At 40.6% G+C, this 14949-nt stretch overlaps 1 protein-coding gene across 1 annotated transcript in view; it reads left to right on the top strand.

The window, feature by feature from the left end:
* The first annotated feature begins 267 nt into the window (after positions 1 to 267).
* The window catches only part of CD48 (CD48 molecule), a 21277-nt gene continuing 6595 nt past the window's right edge, over positions 268 to 14949 (top strand). The window contains exon 1 of the mRNA XM_010837854.1: positions 268 to 470. Within this exon, the coding sequence (XP_010836156.1) occupies positions 389 to 470 (82 nt within the window). The 5' untranslated portion in view covers positions 268 to 388. The remainder of the gene's footprint in view (positions 471 to 14949) is intronic.

Raw genomic sequence — 14949 nt, 5'->3', positions numbered from 1 at the left:
CTCATTCTATTACTCTTTATATCCTTAATTAATGTTTAATTAAGCAATTGTTTCCTGATCCTCGCCGACGCCGTCCCCACTTCGAATTCCCTGGATCCACCGGGGCCGGACCCCGGCAAATGGGTGTTTCAGAGCTACTCTCTCAATTCGTCCCACCCTCTCCCTCTGCCACCATATCCGCAAGTCTGTTCTTAGTTTCTTAGTGGTTTAATTAAAAAAAAAAAAAAAAAGCGATGGGGCTTCCTGTTTTTGGTCCCCAGGCCCCACCCATGAGTTTCTGGGTGGAGACGTCTAACCTTAAGCCTTGAATTAAAGGTGCCTTTGGTCTCTTTCTGGCTTGGCTCTGGTCTGTGTCCAGAGTTCCCGTAAAGTTCTGGAGAAGAGGAGTATGTGCTCCAGAAGGTGGGAGTGGTCTCTGACTCTGGAAATTCTACTGCTGCCTCACTTGTTCCTGGCAATCAGCATACAAGGTACTTTCCACAGATTGTCTGCCTGTAACTGTGCACTGGAGGCCCAGTCAGATGGAAAAGGGAATACAGGGCGTGTCTCCACCTGAAGTGGAGTAGTGGTTCCAGGCAGCAAGGATTTGCATCCTGGCAGCGGGGTTGGGGATTCTTCCTTAAGCTTTGGAAAATCAGGCTCCATCTCTTTTCTCAAGGGGAAGCAACAAAAATAGAACTTTGGTGAGATGGAGAAGTAGTCCTCTCACATTTAGTGCTATGGTTTGTCATCTGTGAAATCTCTTTGCATAACAAATAACAGAAAGCTGCATGGGTAGCTGCCACATTAGGCTCAGGGGTGCCGTGATCCTTGAGGCATTCTTTGAGACCTCTGTCTATGCAAGGAGTTGTTTCATGAGCAAAAGTAAATAATGTCATTGCTCCAGAGAGAAATCAAAATTGTGGGAAAGGAAACTTGGGAAGGATGGCTCTGTCTAGGGTCACTGAGTGAGAGTCTGAGCAGAGGCCTCAGTAGCAGGGAAACCCTGGAACATCTGATTAAGAGTTAAGGTTCATCCTGCCATGGTTGTGTTCTGATCCCCTGTGTGGCAACTTTCCTTTTCCTGTTACAGTTGTCCAGCCCTCCACTACCTGTCTTCCTAGGTCAGCTGAGAACTGAGAACTAAGCTATTGCCTTTCTCGCTATTTCCCCTAATAAATATTTATGTCTTTTTCATTAAAGGTGCTTTAATGTTCACTACTATGGAAAAAATGAGTAAAAGTGAGTTTGAGCATGGGAAACAAAATAGCATTTTAAAATTATGATAGTATGTGATTCTGAGGCAGATGAGATAGCAATACTTAAAGGAAATCCTGTTGGCTACTCATGCAAGGCCTCTCAGGGTGGCAGAATATTGGATCTGGTTTATGACTGGCTTTGGGGGAGGAAGAAAATTTTCTCTGCCCTTCTAGGATCTCTGACTGGTGTAAGAATTAAATTGACATGAGATAAGCTAACAAGAGAAAATCAGAGTTTAATATTGTGTACATGGGTGAAACCCAGAAAAACCAAGTAACTCGCTAAAATGGCTGAAGCCCTCATCTTAAGTACCATCCTCTGCTGAAGACGAAAGAGAATGTTGAGGGTGACAGTTCTGGGAGGTTATCAGGAAAAGCACAGCAAATAAGGGTAAGTTTGTTAGGCAGATTTAAGTTAGTGCCTTCTCCACTGATAAGAGTTTCTAGAGATTTGGTCCTCCTCCTCTTCTGGTACAGAAAGGGAGACACCTTTATTAACGGAGATTTCCCTTACAAATATAAATGTTTCTTACGAAAGGGTAACTCGTACAAGGTTTTCAGAATGTTTACCATGTCTGCTATTTCCTTAGAAAACAACCAGCTTAAAACAATTAATATGCCAAAGAGACGTATATTAGTGTGGCACATTCTGCTCCCCTACACTAAGTCTAGAGACAAGATATCTTCAGGCTGCTTGTTGCTATGTGAGAGCTCCATGGGGCTTACTCAACTCATAGGTCACTAATATGATCTTGGGAGTAGGGGCTGGTATGAAGTATTCATCCAATAGTTGGGGAAGATAGAAATGCCAAGAGAAGCGGGCTATTTCAGCACTTTCTTTAGACATGAGGCCATTGTGTCTAAATCTCTTCATGTCCAGAGTATGCCTACAGATAGTTCTTTTATCTTCGGTTTATGATTCCCTCATCCCAAAGCCTGGTGGCACAGTGGTTTTACAAAAAACCCACCTGCCAATGCAGGAGATGTGGGTTCAATCCCTGGGTCAGGAAGATCCCCTGGAGAAGGAAATGGCAACCTACTCCAGGATTCTTGCCTGGGAAAACTCAAGGGCTCAGGAGCCTGGTGGACAACAGTCCATGGGGTCACAAAAGAGTTGGACATGACTGAGTGATAAAACAACACCCCATAACCACATTTCATCTGAATTTAACTTTGCTGTTTGCCTTGGAGGAGGTGCTTTCTCTCCTGCCTCTAGGCCAATATACATGCCTTTCCTTCTGCCTGAAATGTCCTGCATGCCCCCTCTCCAGCTCCGCCCATTCTTGTGTCACTTCCTCCTAGAAGCCTCAGGTTCCAGGTTATGATTGGTGAACTGCTTGGTTGTCTGTTTTCTGGAGCTCTGTGACCGCAGGGACCTTGTCCATTGCTGAACCTAATACAATGCCTAACACGTGGCATGGGCTCAATAAATAATTGTTAATCCTATGAATGAATGACATCAAAGAACTTCCTTTCAGGCTATCTGTCCAGATCTTCCTGGGGGTATCATTATTGTTTCTTTCCCAGTAATGGATGTTTTTGTGGAGAAATTTGAGAAGTATTTTTTAAATCTCCTCCTTTGGCCCTCCTCAGACTTGAGTTTCTCAGCTCTCTGATCTCTGGGCCCACTCCTCACTGGCAGGCATCTTCCCTGTCTCCCTCTAGCACAACAAAGTGCAGTAGAAATAGCCTTTTCTGGGAATCAGAAGACTTATCTTCTTTTTTCTTAATTTTATTATCAATTGGAGGATAATTGCTTTAAGACCTATGTTCTGAGTTCTAAGCCATGGGGTTTCCTATAAATTGTAAAAGCTTCCTGAGTCTCAATTTTCTCAACTCTATTATGGGTATAATGATACGCTCCCCATTTTTTCAAGGGTTTATTATTAAGATCAATGAAATAAAGAATGTGAAAATGCTCTGTGATTGTGACCACATACAATTTGAGATAGATAAGAGCCAGGAATATCATAAGGAAATTCCAAAGCCCAGTGCTCTCTCCTGGGCCACAGAACTGAATCTCTGCTTTTTAAACATCTTCAAACACATTTCCAAAATCTAACTCCTCATCTTTGTTCCAGCTATCTATTGCTGTGTAATAAGCCTCCACAAACCTGGGGCTTCCTCACTATGCATTTGGTCACTGTCATCTGGCCAATTAAATTCATGAGACTTCCCATCTCAGGAAACAGCACTGCATTCTTCATCTTGCCCCCATGACACACATCTGAACTCTTGATGTCTATTGCCAAATTGCTTCCCTGAAAGGTTTGTACAGGTTTGCTAAACAGTTTGTCTCACTAAAGAGTTGCACATAACTCCATGTCAGTATCTTTAAAACATCTCTTTTGGTTCTTAAAATTTTACGAGAAATGACATAACTTGCTTTAGAATTTCCCCTTTAGCACTTCCTTCTTCTCCCTGGGTAGACTTTTTTGTATGAAATTACTACTTCTTTTGATCTGATTCCCCTCCCCTATACCATTTCAGTTTTACTTTTCTATAGACAAGAAACATGCGTAAGCATAGGAAAGGTCTGCCTCATTTATAAACTGCACATAAATACAGTTACTTTATCCTAAGCATTCAGATACATGAACAACTACTTATTGTTAGAATTAAATCAAAGTAGTACTTTAAGTAGTTTTCTATCTAATAAAATATGGAATTGTTAAAAGGCAAATAAAAATATTTTTCAATTTACTTTAAAAACTAAAAAAAATAAATATATTATAAAAAGAAATATATATATATATATATATATAAATAATTAGGAAGTCAAGAGATACCTGAAGAGGCAGGCAAGTTTAGCTTTGGAGTACAAAATGAAGCAGGGAGAAGTCCAACAGAGTTCTGCCAAAAGAACAGACTGCTTATAACAAACACCTTCTTCCAACAACACAAGAGACAACTCTACACACGGACATCACCAGATGGTCAATACTGAAATCAGAATGATTATATTATTTGTAGCTGAAGATGAAGAAGCTCTATACAATCAGCAAAAACAAGACTGGGAGCTGACTGTGGCTTAGATCATGAAATCCTTATTGCAAAATTCAGAAGTAAGTTGAAGAAAGTAGGGAAAATTACCAGGCCATGCAGGTATGACCTAAATTAAATCCCTTGCAATTGTACAGTGGAAGTGACAAATATATTCAAGGGATTAGATCTGATAGACAGAGTGCCTGAGGAACTATGGATGGAGGTTCATAACATTGTACAGGAGGTGGTGATCAAAACCATCTCCAAGAAAAAGAAATGCAACAATGCAAAATGGTTGTCTGAGGAGGCCTTACAAAAAGCTTTGAAAAGAAGAGAACTGAAAGGCAAAGGAGAAAAGGAAAGATACACCCATCTGAATGCAGAGTTCCAAAGAATAGCAAGGAGAAACATGAAACCCTTCCTAAAGTGATCAAAGTAAAGAAATAGAGGAAAACAATAGAATAGGAGAGACTAGAGATCTCTTCAAGAAAATTAGAGATATCAAGGGAACATTTCATTTGGCAAAGATGGCCAAAATAAAGTACAGAAATGGTATGGACCTAACAGAGGCAAAAGATATTAAGAAGAGGTGGCAAAAAATACACAGAGGAACTATACAAAAAAGATCTTAATGATCCAGAAAAACCATGATGGTGTGATCACTCATCTAGAGCCAGACATCCTGGAGTGTGAAGTCAAGTGGACCTTAGGAAGCATCACTACAAACAAAGCTAGTGGAAGTAATGGAATTTGAGCTGAGCTATTTCAAATCCTGAAAGATGATGCTGTCAGAGTGCTGCACTCAATATGCAAGCAAATTTGGAAAACTCATTAGTGGCCTCAGGACTGGAAAAGGTGTTTTTCTTCCAGTCCCAAAGAAAGGCAATGCCAAAAAATGTTTGAACTACCACACCATTGTATTCATCTCACACACTAGCAAAGTAATGCTCAAAATTCTCGAAGGGAGGCTTCAACAGTATGTGAACCGAGAATTTCCAGATATTCAAGCTGGATTTAAAAAAGGCAGAGGAACCAAAGATCAAATTGCCAACATTCATTGGATCATAGAAAAAGCAAGAGAATTCCAGAAAAACATCTACTTTTGCTTCATTGACTATGGTTCATTGACACAACCTTTGACTGTGTGGATCACAATAAACTTTGGAAAACTGTTAAGGAGATAGGAACACCAGATCATCTTACCTGCCCCTGAGAAACCTGTATGCAGGTCAAGAGGCAACAGTTAGAACTGGACAGGGAACAATGGACTGGTTCAAAATTGAGAAAAGAATACGTCAAGACTATATACTGTCACCCTGCTTATTTAACTTATATGCAAAGTACATCATGTGAAATGCTTGGCTGGATGAAGCACAAGCAGGAATCAAGATTGCTGGGAGAAATATAAATAACCTCAGATATGCTGATGACACCACCCTTATGGCAGAAAGCAAAGAGGAGTTAAAGAGCCACGTGATGAAGGGAAAAGGGGAAAGTGAAAAACTGGCTTAAAACTCAACATTCAAAAAACTAAGATCATGGCATCTGGTCCCATCTATTCATGGCAAATAGATGGGGAAAAAAATGGAAAAAGTGACAGACTTTATCTTCTTGAGCTCCAAAATCACTGAAGATAGTAACTGCAGACATGATATTAAAAGAGCTTGCTCCTTGGAATAAAAGCTATGACAAACCATACTAAAAAGCAGAGACATTACTTTGCTGACAAAAATCCATCTAGTCAAAGCTATGGTTTTTCCAATGGTCATGTATGGATGTGAGAGTTGGACTATAAAGAAAGCTGAGCACTGAAGAACCAATGCTTTTGAACTGTGGTGCTGGAGAAGACTCTTGAGAGTCCCTTGGACTGCAAGGAGATCAAACCAGTCAATCCTAAAAGAAATCAACCCTGAATATTCATTGGAAGGACTGATGCTAAAGCTGAAACTCCAATACTTTGGCCACTTAATGTAAAATATCATGTATGAAACGAGATGCCAATCCAGGTTCAATGCACGATACTGGATGCTTGGGGCTGGTGCACTGGGACGACCCAGAGGGATGGTATGGGGAGGGAGGAGGGAGGAGGGTTCAGGATGGGGAACACATGTATACCTGTGGTGGATTCATTTTGATATTTGGCAAAACTAATACAATTATGTAAAGTTTAAAAATAAAATAAAATTAATTTAAAAAAAAATAAAAAAAAATAAAATCTGCAAAAAAAAAAATGCAAAGGGCTGACTTATTAGAAAAGACCCTGATGCTGGGAAAGATGGAAAGCAGGAGAAGAAGGGGATGACAGAGGACAATATGGTTTGATGGCATCACCAACTCAATGGACATGAGTTTGAACAAGCTCTGGGAGATGGTAAAGGACAGGGAAGCCTGGAGTGCTGCAGTCCATGGGGTTGCAAAGAGTCAGACATGACTGAGTGACTGAACAATAACAACAATAAAAGGAAAATATCAATGAATTTATCTGAATTTACTAGAAAATCCTCTGTAATAGACTAAACCACCACTTTGATATCTCAAATTGCACTACAATGTCTGTATGTTAATTTTTGCAATCTATATTATAATAGTAATATTAATGCATCTTTATTCAACTTGTGACTGGATTATAGGATCCTTTTAGAAGAGTAGAATTTTTTCCATTTTTTAATGGTTAATCAAGTATTCTTTCTACTGTTTCTATCTTTATGTGGCTTTTTAAGGCCACACTTTCATTAGACATTTCATAACAAAACTTACTTCTCCTTTTTAAGTTAATTTTTATTTTATATTGGAGTATAGTTGATTTACAATATTGTGTTAGCTTCAGGTGTACAGTGAAGTGATTCTACTATACATATGAAAGTGAAAGTGAAAGTTGCTCAGTCGTGTCCGACTCTTTGCAACCCCATGGACTATACAACCCATGGAATTCTCCAGGCCAGAATACTGGAGTGGGTAGCCTTTCCCTTCTCCAGGGAATTTTCCCAACTCAGGGATCAAATCCAGGTCTCCCACATTGCAGGTGGATTCTTTACCAGCTGAGCTACCAGGGAAGCTATATGTATACCTATATTCTTTCTTTTTTCATATCCTTTCCCCAAAACTCACTTTTCTTTTGCTATTCTCAAGCATGAGTCTCAGCCCATTTGAGGCTGCTGGGTTTTTATTTCAAGGTTTCTCTTAGCTGCTTTTCATTGATTTGTAGATGTCTAAAACCATGAATGATAGACTAAGCTCTCTTTTATGTTGTTCTTTTGAGAAATAACTTTCTGGGCAGCTTCTTCACTGCTCCTCTGCTGTATATGTCATAATAGTCATCTTTTATCCTTTTATCCAGGACCCAACCATAAGACTTCCCTGGTGCCTCAGATGGTAGAGAATCTGCCTACAGTGCAGGAGTCCCAGGTTCAATCCCTGGGACAGGAAGATCCCCTAAAGAAGGGAATGTCTACTGACTCCAATATTCTTGCTTGGGAATACCATTGACAGAGGAGCCTGGCAGGCTACAATCCATGGGGTTACAGAGAGTTGGACACAACTAAGTGACTCACACACACAACCATAAGACAGGGCTGCTACACTGGCCCAGGTGGGCACATTATGATACTTAAGAAACAGTTCATTGTTCATAAGTAATTAAAAATAACTCAAATTTCTACCTGAAGTCTCTCAAAAGATGTTAAAAGGAATCCAATTTATAAGCTATAGCAATACTTCCTATCATACACTTATCTGCCCTCTTCAGTCTTCTCAAACTATTCCATTCCTCTGCAGCTCAGAGATTCTCATTCTCTTGAGCCATAATGTTATAGAACCTCTATTTTCTAAACCAACTCGAGTGGTTCCTCATAAAGGTCAAACAAATCTTAAGAAATAAGCAAGAGGAGGGCTTCCTAGATGGCCCAGTGATAAAGAATCCACCTGCAATGCAGAGACACAGGTTTGATCTCTGGGTCAAGAAGATCCCCTGGAGGAGGAAACAGCAACCCATTCCAGTATTCTTGCTTGGAAAATCCCATGGACAGAAGAGCCTGCAAAGAGTCAGACATGACTGAGCAACTAACACACACACATACCAAGCAAAAGGAAGCTAAGTGGGATAAAAATATGACTACTTGGAGGTTATGAGGAGATGAATGGAAACACTTATGTATGGATTTTTGTCCCATCCATTCTATACTAAACAATAAATGTGGGCCAAGTATTCTGGGGATTCAAAATTGAGTAAGACATGGTGTTCACCTTTGAAATGTTCACAATTTCAGTGACTCTGTTATAGCTTCTCCCTCCTCCTCACACTTTAGTTTGAAGTTCTTTGGAATGTGTTGGGGATATCCTGGACAAACAAGATCTTAATGTTGTAAATTCAGTTCAGTCGCTCAGTCATGTCTGACTCTTTGTGACCCCATGGACTGCAGCATGCCAGGCTTCCCTGTCCTTCACCAACTCTTGGAGGTTGCTCAAACTCATGTCCTTTGAGTCAATGATGCCATCCAATCACCTCATCCTCTGTCATCCCCTTCTCTTCCTGCCTTCAATCTTTCCCAGCATTAGGGTCTTTTCCAAGAGTCAGCTCTTTGCATCAGGTGGCCAAAGTATTGGAGTTTCAGCTTCAGCATCAGTCCTTCCAATGAATATTCAGGGTTGATTTCCTTTAGGATTGGCTGGTTTGATCTCCCTGTGGTCCAAGGGACTCTCAAGAGTCTTCTACAGCACCACCATTCAAAAGCATCAATTATTCGGCACTCAGCCTTCTTTATGGTCCAACTCTCATATTCATACTTGACTACTGGAAAAACTATAGCTTTGAACTACTGGAAAAACCATAGCTTTGACTAGACGGAAGTCTGTTGGAAAAGTGATGTCTCTGCTTTTTAATATACTGTCTAGGTTTGTCATAGCTTTTCTTCCAAGGAGCAAGCGTCTTTTAATTTCATGGCTGCAGTCACCATCTGCAATGATTTTGGAGCCCAAGAAACATTTTTTCCATTTTTTCCCCATCTATTTGCCATGAAGTGATGGGATTAGATGCCATGGTCTTAGTTTTTTGAGTGTTGAGTTTTAAGCCAACTTTTTCATTCTCCTCTTTCACTTTCATCAAGAGGCTCTTCAGTTTCTCTTCGTTTTCTGCCATAACAGTGGTATCATCTGCATATATGAGGTTATTGATATTTCTCCTGGCAATCTTGATTCCTACTTGGGTTTCATCCAGCCCGGCATTTCTCATGATGTACTCTGCATATAAGTTAAATAAGCAGGGTGACAATATACAGCTTTGATGTACTCCTTTCTCAATTTTGAACCAGTTCATTGTTTCATGTCCAGTTCTAACTGTTGCTTCTTGATCTGCATACAGGTTTCTCAGGAAGCAGGTAGGGTGGTCTGGTATTCCCATCTCTTTCAGAATTTTCCACAGTTTGTTGTGATCCACACAGTCAAGGCTTTGGTGTAGTCAATAAAGCAGAAGTAGATGTTTTTCTGGAATTCTCTTGCTTTTTCTATGATCCAATAGATGTTGGCAATTTGATCTCTGGTTCCTTTGTCTTTTCTAAATCCAGCTTGAATATCTGGAAGTTCTTGGTTCACATACTGTTGAAGCCTCCCTTCGAGAATTTTGAGCATTACTTTGCAAGTCGTGTGAGATGAGTGCAATTGTGCGGTAGTTCAAACATTCTTTGACATTGCCTTTCTTTGGGATTGGGATGAAAACTGACATTTTCCAGTCTGGTGGCCACTGCTGAGTTTTCCAAATTTGCTGGTGTATTGAGTGCAGCACTTTCACAGCATCATCTTTTAGGGTTAGCTCAACTGGAATTCTATTGCCTCCACTAGCTTTGTTCTAAGTCATGCTTCCTAAGCCCACTTGACTTCGCATTCCAGAATTCTGGCTCTAGATGAGTGATCACACCATTGTGGTTATCTGGGTCATTAAGATCTTTTTCGTATAGTTCTTCTGAGTGTTCTTGCCACCTCTTCTCAATATCTTCTGCTTCTGTTAGGACCATACCATTTCTGTCCTTTATTGTGCCTGTCTTTGCATGAAATGTTCCCTGCTTTATTATTATAAAGCAGACTTCATTTTCACATGGATAAATAATGTATATTATAACTGAGTTTGAATCATAACTTCAGTCTATATGCCCTGTATTCTTTATTCCTTATTGAGTTCATTCCCATTTTTCTTTGCCCAGGGAAGTTTCAGGTAAGTTCTCTGGTCTTACCATGGTGCTGGGGACTCTTTCTTATCATCACATGTCCTAACCAAAGACCTGGTTTGTTTGTCTTTTGTGCATGCTTATGTATTTTACTAGATTTAGCTTATAAGTAAAAGCCTCTACAGGAGTTGCTGCATTTTTTTTTTTTTTTTTGCCCCCTTCCACCACATTCTACACTTTCAGATTCACAGATAGGCATTCGTTCCTAAAAAAGTTCTAGTCCTTATTTTACCACTGTTTTGGCACAATAAAATGAGTTCAATGGCAGGTGTTAAACATCTCAATAATTTATACATAGTATAGAATTTATGGATACAAAAATAATGTAGGTAATAATAATAATCAATACATGACATTTATTATCTACTAACCAAAAGTAATGACCAACCTAGATAGCATATTAAAAAGCAGAGACATTACTTTGCCAACAAAGGTCAGTCTAGTCAAGGCTATGGTTTTTCCAGTGGTCATGTATGGATGTGAAAGTTGGACTGTGAAGAAAGCTGAGTGCTGAAGAATTGATGCTTTTGAACTGTGGTGTTGGAGAAGACTCTTGAGAGTCCCTTGGACTGCAAGGAGATCCAACCAGTCCATCCTAAAGGAGATCAGTCCTGAATATTCATTGGAAGGACTGATGCTAAAGCTGAAACTCCAGTACTTTGGCCACCTCATGAGAAGAGTTGACTCAATGGAAAAGACTCTGAATGCTGGGAAGGATTGGGGGCAGGAGGAGAAGGGGACAACAGAGGATGAGATGGCTGGATGGCATCACCAACTCGATGGACATGAGTTTGAGTGAACTCCAGGAGTTGGTGACGGACAGGGAGACCTGGTGCGCTGCGATTCATGGGGTCGCAGAGAGTCAGACACAACTGAGCGACTGAACTGAACTGAACTGAACTGAATCTTCCAAGTATTATACTAAGTATTTTATGTGTATTGATTATTTGAATTAATCAAATTATATCCTAAGCATTTTATTTGTGTTACTCTGGGTCAGGGTTCTTTAGAGAAAAAGAATCAATGGGATATATACAAATAGAATGAGTCTCACACAGTTTCCCAGGTGGTGCTAGTTGTAAAGAACTCGCCTGCCATAGCAGGTCAGACATAAGAGATGTCAGTTTGATCCCTGGGTCGGGAAGATACCCTGGAGAAGGGAATGGAAATCCACTCTAGTATTCTTGCCTGGAGAATAGACAGGGACAGAGGCGCCTGGAGGGCTACAGTCCATGAGGTCACACAGAGTCAGACATGACTGAAGTGACTTAGCACACACACATGGTTATGGAAGCATAATCCATATTCTGTACTTCTCTGGAGAAGTCCCATGATCTGCCATCTGTAAGATGAAGGCCAAGAAAGTTACTTGTGTAGTTTCAATAGAAATCCACAGATCTGAGAATATATAGACTCACAATTTTAGTTTATACACTCTGTAATCTTCATTCTCAGTAGACTCAACTTCATTCATCCTTCCACAAAGAGGCTTCAGGGAAGCCAGTGGTCTAGGCTGTAGTTCAAGTCCTAAGGTCCAAGGACCAGGGACACTGATGTTCAAGGGTAGAAGAACATGGAATACCCCAGCTCACAGCAGAAAGAAATTTGCTTTTATTCTTTCTTTTTAGTCCAATTCTGGGACTCAGCAGGTTGGATGATGCTCACCCACATTGGTGAGGGTGATCTTCTTTACCCAGTCAAATTTGAATTACCGATTCAAATGCTAATCTTTGCTAGAAAAAACCTTACAGACCATCCAGAAAGAGTGTTTTACCAGCTATCTGGGCATCCTTTAACTCAGTAAACTTGATACATGAACTTCACCATCACAAACTCTGTAAGATAAACTAAAATGAAGGCAGAGAGGTCAGGTAAAATGTTCGCAGTTACACGGCTAATAAGTGACAGGGTCAGGATTTGAATAGTCTAATTCCAGAGCCCATGTTCTTAACTATCATACTACAATGGAAATGAGTTTAATTCATAAGACTCATTTTCTGTCTTTAGGAAGCTTCTAGGGATTTTCCAGGCAAAAGTACTGGAGTAGGGTGCCATTGCCTTCTCCGAGTCTGGTGATAAAGGCAAGTAATCGGTATTAAATGGATTACTTTAATATGATATGAGTTTTAAGATATAGGCATGAACAGGATGTTGCAGCTTTCCTTCCCCCTTCCTTTACCACGTATGAGTAATGATTAAAAAAAAAAAAAAAAAAAAAAGCCATCCTGGTAGATGGCGGTGACTTCCTACTTAGAAATAAAGTGGTTAATTGTGGGTTGTGTTATATTCTTCAGCATATTTTTGAGACTCAATGGAAAGTCTACCAAGGATGCCTAAGCCAACAGTTTTCAACCAGAATGAAGGTGGTAAGATTTTTGCCTCCCCGGGAGCATTTGGCATTGTCTGGAGACATTTTTGAAGATCACAACTGGAATGATGTTACTGGCATCTAGTGAGCTGAGGCCAGGGAGGCTACTACACATCTTACAATACACAAAGACATCTCTGCACAAGGAATTCTCCGGCCCAAAATGTCAATAGTGCCAAGGCTGAAAAACACTGACCTAGGCTGTCTATTATCACCACTTTTATTAATTCATATGGAAACAAGCAATGGAATGAGAACAAGTCTAGAATACATGTCCAGTAATTTTGAAATCCTAAAGAGAATGTATGGTCTAAGAGGTGAGAGACAGTCTACATTGCTGGTGTTGGAGCCTAGCACATGACCTGGCATGTAGTCATTGTTCAAATATTGTTTTTTTGCCGGGGTCCTGCCCCGGCTGGAGCAGGGGTTCCCTCGGGAGGACGGCGTCAGCGACTGAGAGAAATAGAGAAAGAGATAAGGAAAGATATTTGCAGTTAAGAAAATAGAGGAGAGAAAAGAGGCTGATATTCCTTGGTTTATGCAGAAAGCCAATAAAGCCCCAGCATGGGACTTGCTCTGTTCACGTAGGCCGCAGGCGTCCTCTCGAATAGCTGAATGTGCCCCACCTTAGGCACCTTCTCAAGTGGGTCTTAGAAGCCCAAGCAGGAAAGTGAAGGCAGAGGGCCCCTGCACTCCAGGGAATCAGCCTGAAAAGGAAAAGGAAAGAGAAAGAACGACATGGGGAGACCAAGCTTGATGAGCATGGCCCACACTTTATTTTCCAAAGTAGTTTTTATACCTTAAGTTGTGCATAGAGGATAATGGAGGGGGGGGAGGGGTAGAGTCATGCAAGGTCAGCAGTCCTTGATCCTTATCGAAGCCAGGCTTTCTTTCTGCAAACTTATCATATGCAAAAGCTTTAGGTGATTTACATCACCTTCTGGCCAGGAGGCTTGTTAACATTTTATGACCCTTTCTTCAGAAAACTTATTTTTCTCTAAAGGTGATTATTCTAAAGTCAGGCGCAACCCTCTGAAAGCATTAGATAAAGTTGCATTCCTATAGGGCAAAAGTGTGATGGGTTATAACAAGAAAAGAATTAACTCCAGGGTCAAAGGTTACAAACATTAAAGCTACTACTTACATTTCTATATACCAACTATATTAATCAATACACTCCCAGGGACACAGTAGGTAAGGGATATGGAAACTTGGCAGCAAGCATTAGCTCAACAAAGAAATCCTCTACTAGTTCTATTCTAACAATTTTAACTCTCTGAGAAGCTCTGCATTGTTAGAATATCTTAAGCGTCCCATGCCTCTCATGGTTGGGAGGCTGTGAACAATCACATGCGTAGCTGCAGGAGTCCAAACAAACCTGTCAGGCAAGCTAGAAAGTCATCAGAGGGGTTTGAATTGAAACACTCCTATTATGCCCAGGAGAATTATTAACTAGAGCTCTAAGTTAATTTTCTTCAGGGAAAGGTGGTCGGGGATAGCCCCCCGTTAATGTCAGAAGAGTTGGTGAAAATCATGAAATAATAAAACAGACAGATTCTGGTTTGGGGGTAGACGCTCAGGCAGACCAGGGGGGCCCTTGAGCCCTGGACTCGCCTTGCCTGTCAGAGCTCTCCCGCATGACCTTGTCATGGGTGGGAACTCCCGTGCTGGCTCCCAGCATTGTTTGGACTGATTGATTATGTCACAGAGATTATGGGGTGCTCTCACGAGAAAAAGAATAGAACTGTAAATACAAATAGGAACAAAAATAAATGTAGTTAGAATGAGAACAGAAGTCCCAATGTGTCACAAGTTTTTAAAAAGCTGACAAATATAAAGATCACAAAAGCCAGAAAAATAGCACGATATTTTTATTAGTAAAATGCTCACTCTTCTATAATACTTTGTCACTGAATAACTCTCGTTCCCCTTCATTTCAAACCTTGTGTCTCCTTTACTTCTTGCCTAGTGCTGTGTGTGCTCCGTTGTTCAGCCATGTCTGACTCTTTGCAGCCGCATGGATCCGCTAGGCTCCTCTGTCCATGGAAGTTTACAGACAAGAATACTGGAGTGGTTTGCCATTTCCTATTCCAGGGGGTCTTCCAACCCAGGGATCGAACTCGTGTCTCTTGTGTCTCCTGCA

This window comes from Bison bison, unplaced genomic scaffold (genome assembly GCF_000754665.1).
Source record: "Bison bison bison isolate TAMUID 2011002044 unplaced genomic scaffold, Bison_UMD1.0 scf7180017864082, whole genome shotgun sequence".
Taxonomy (NCBI): domain Eukaryota; kingdom Metazoa; phylum Chordata; class Mammalia; order Artiodactyla; family Bovidae; genus Bison; species Bison bison.
This window is presented reverse-complemented; position numbering and strand designations above follow the sequence as displayed.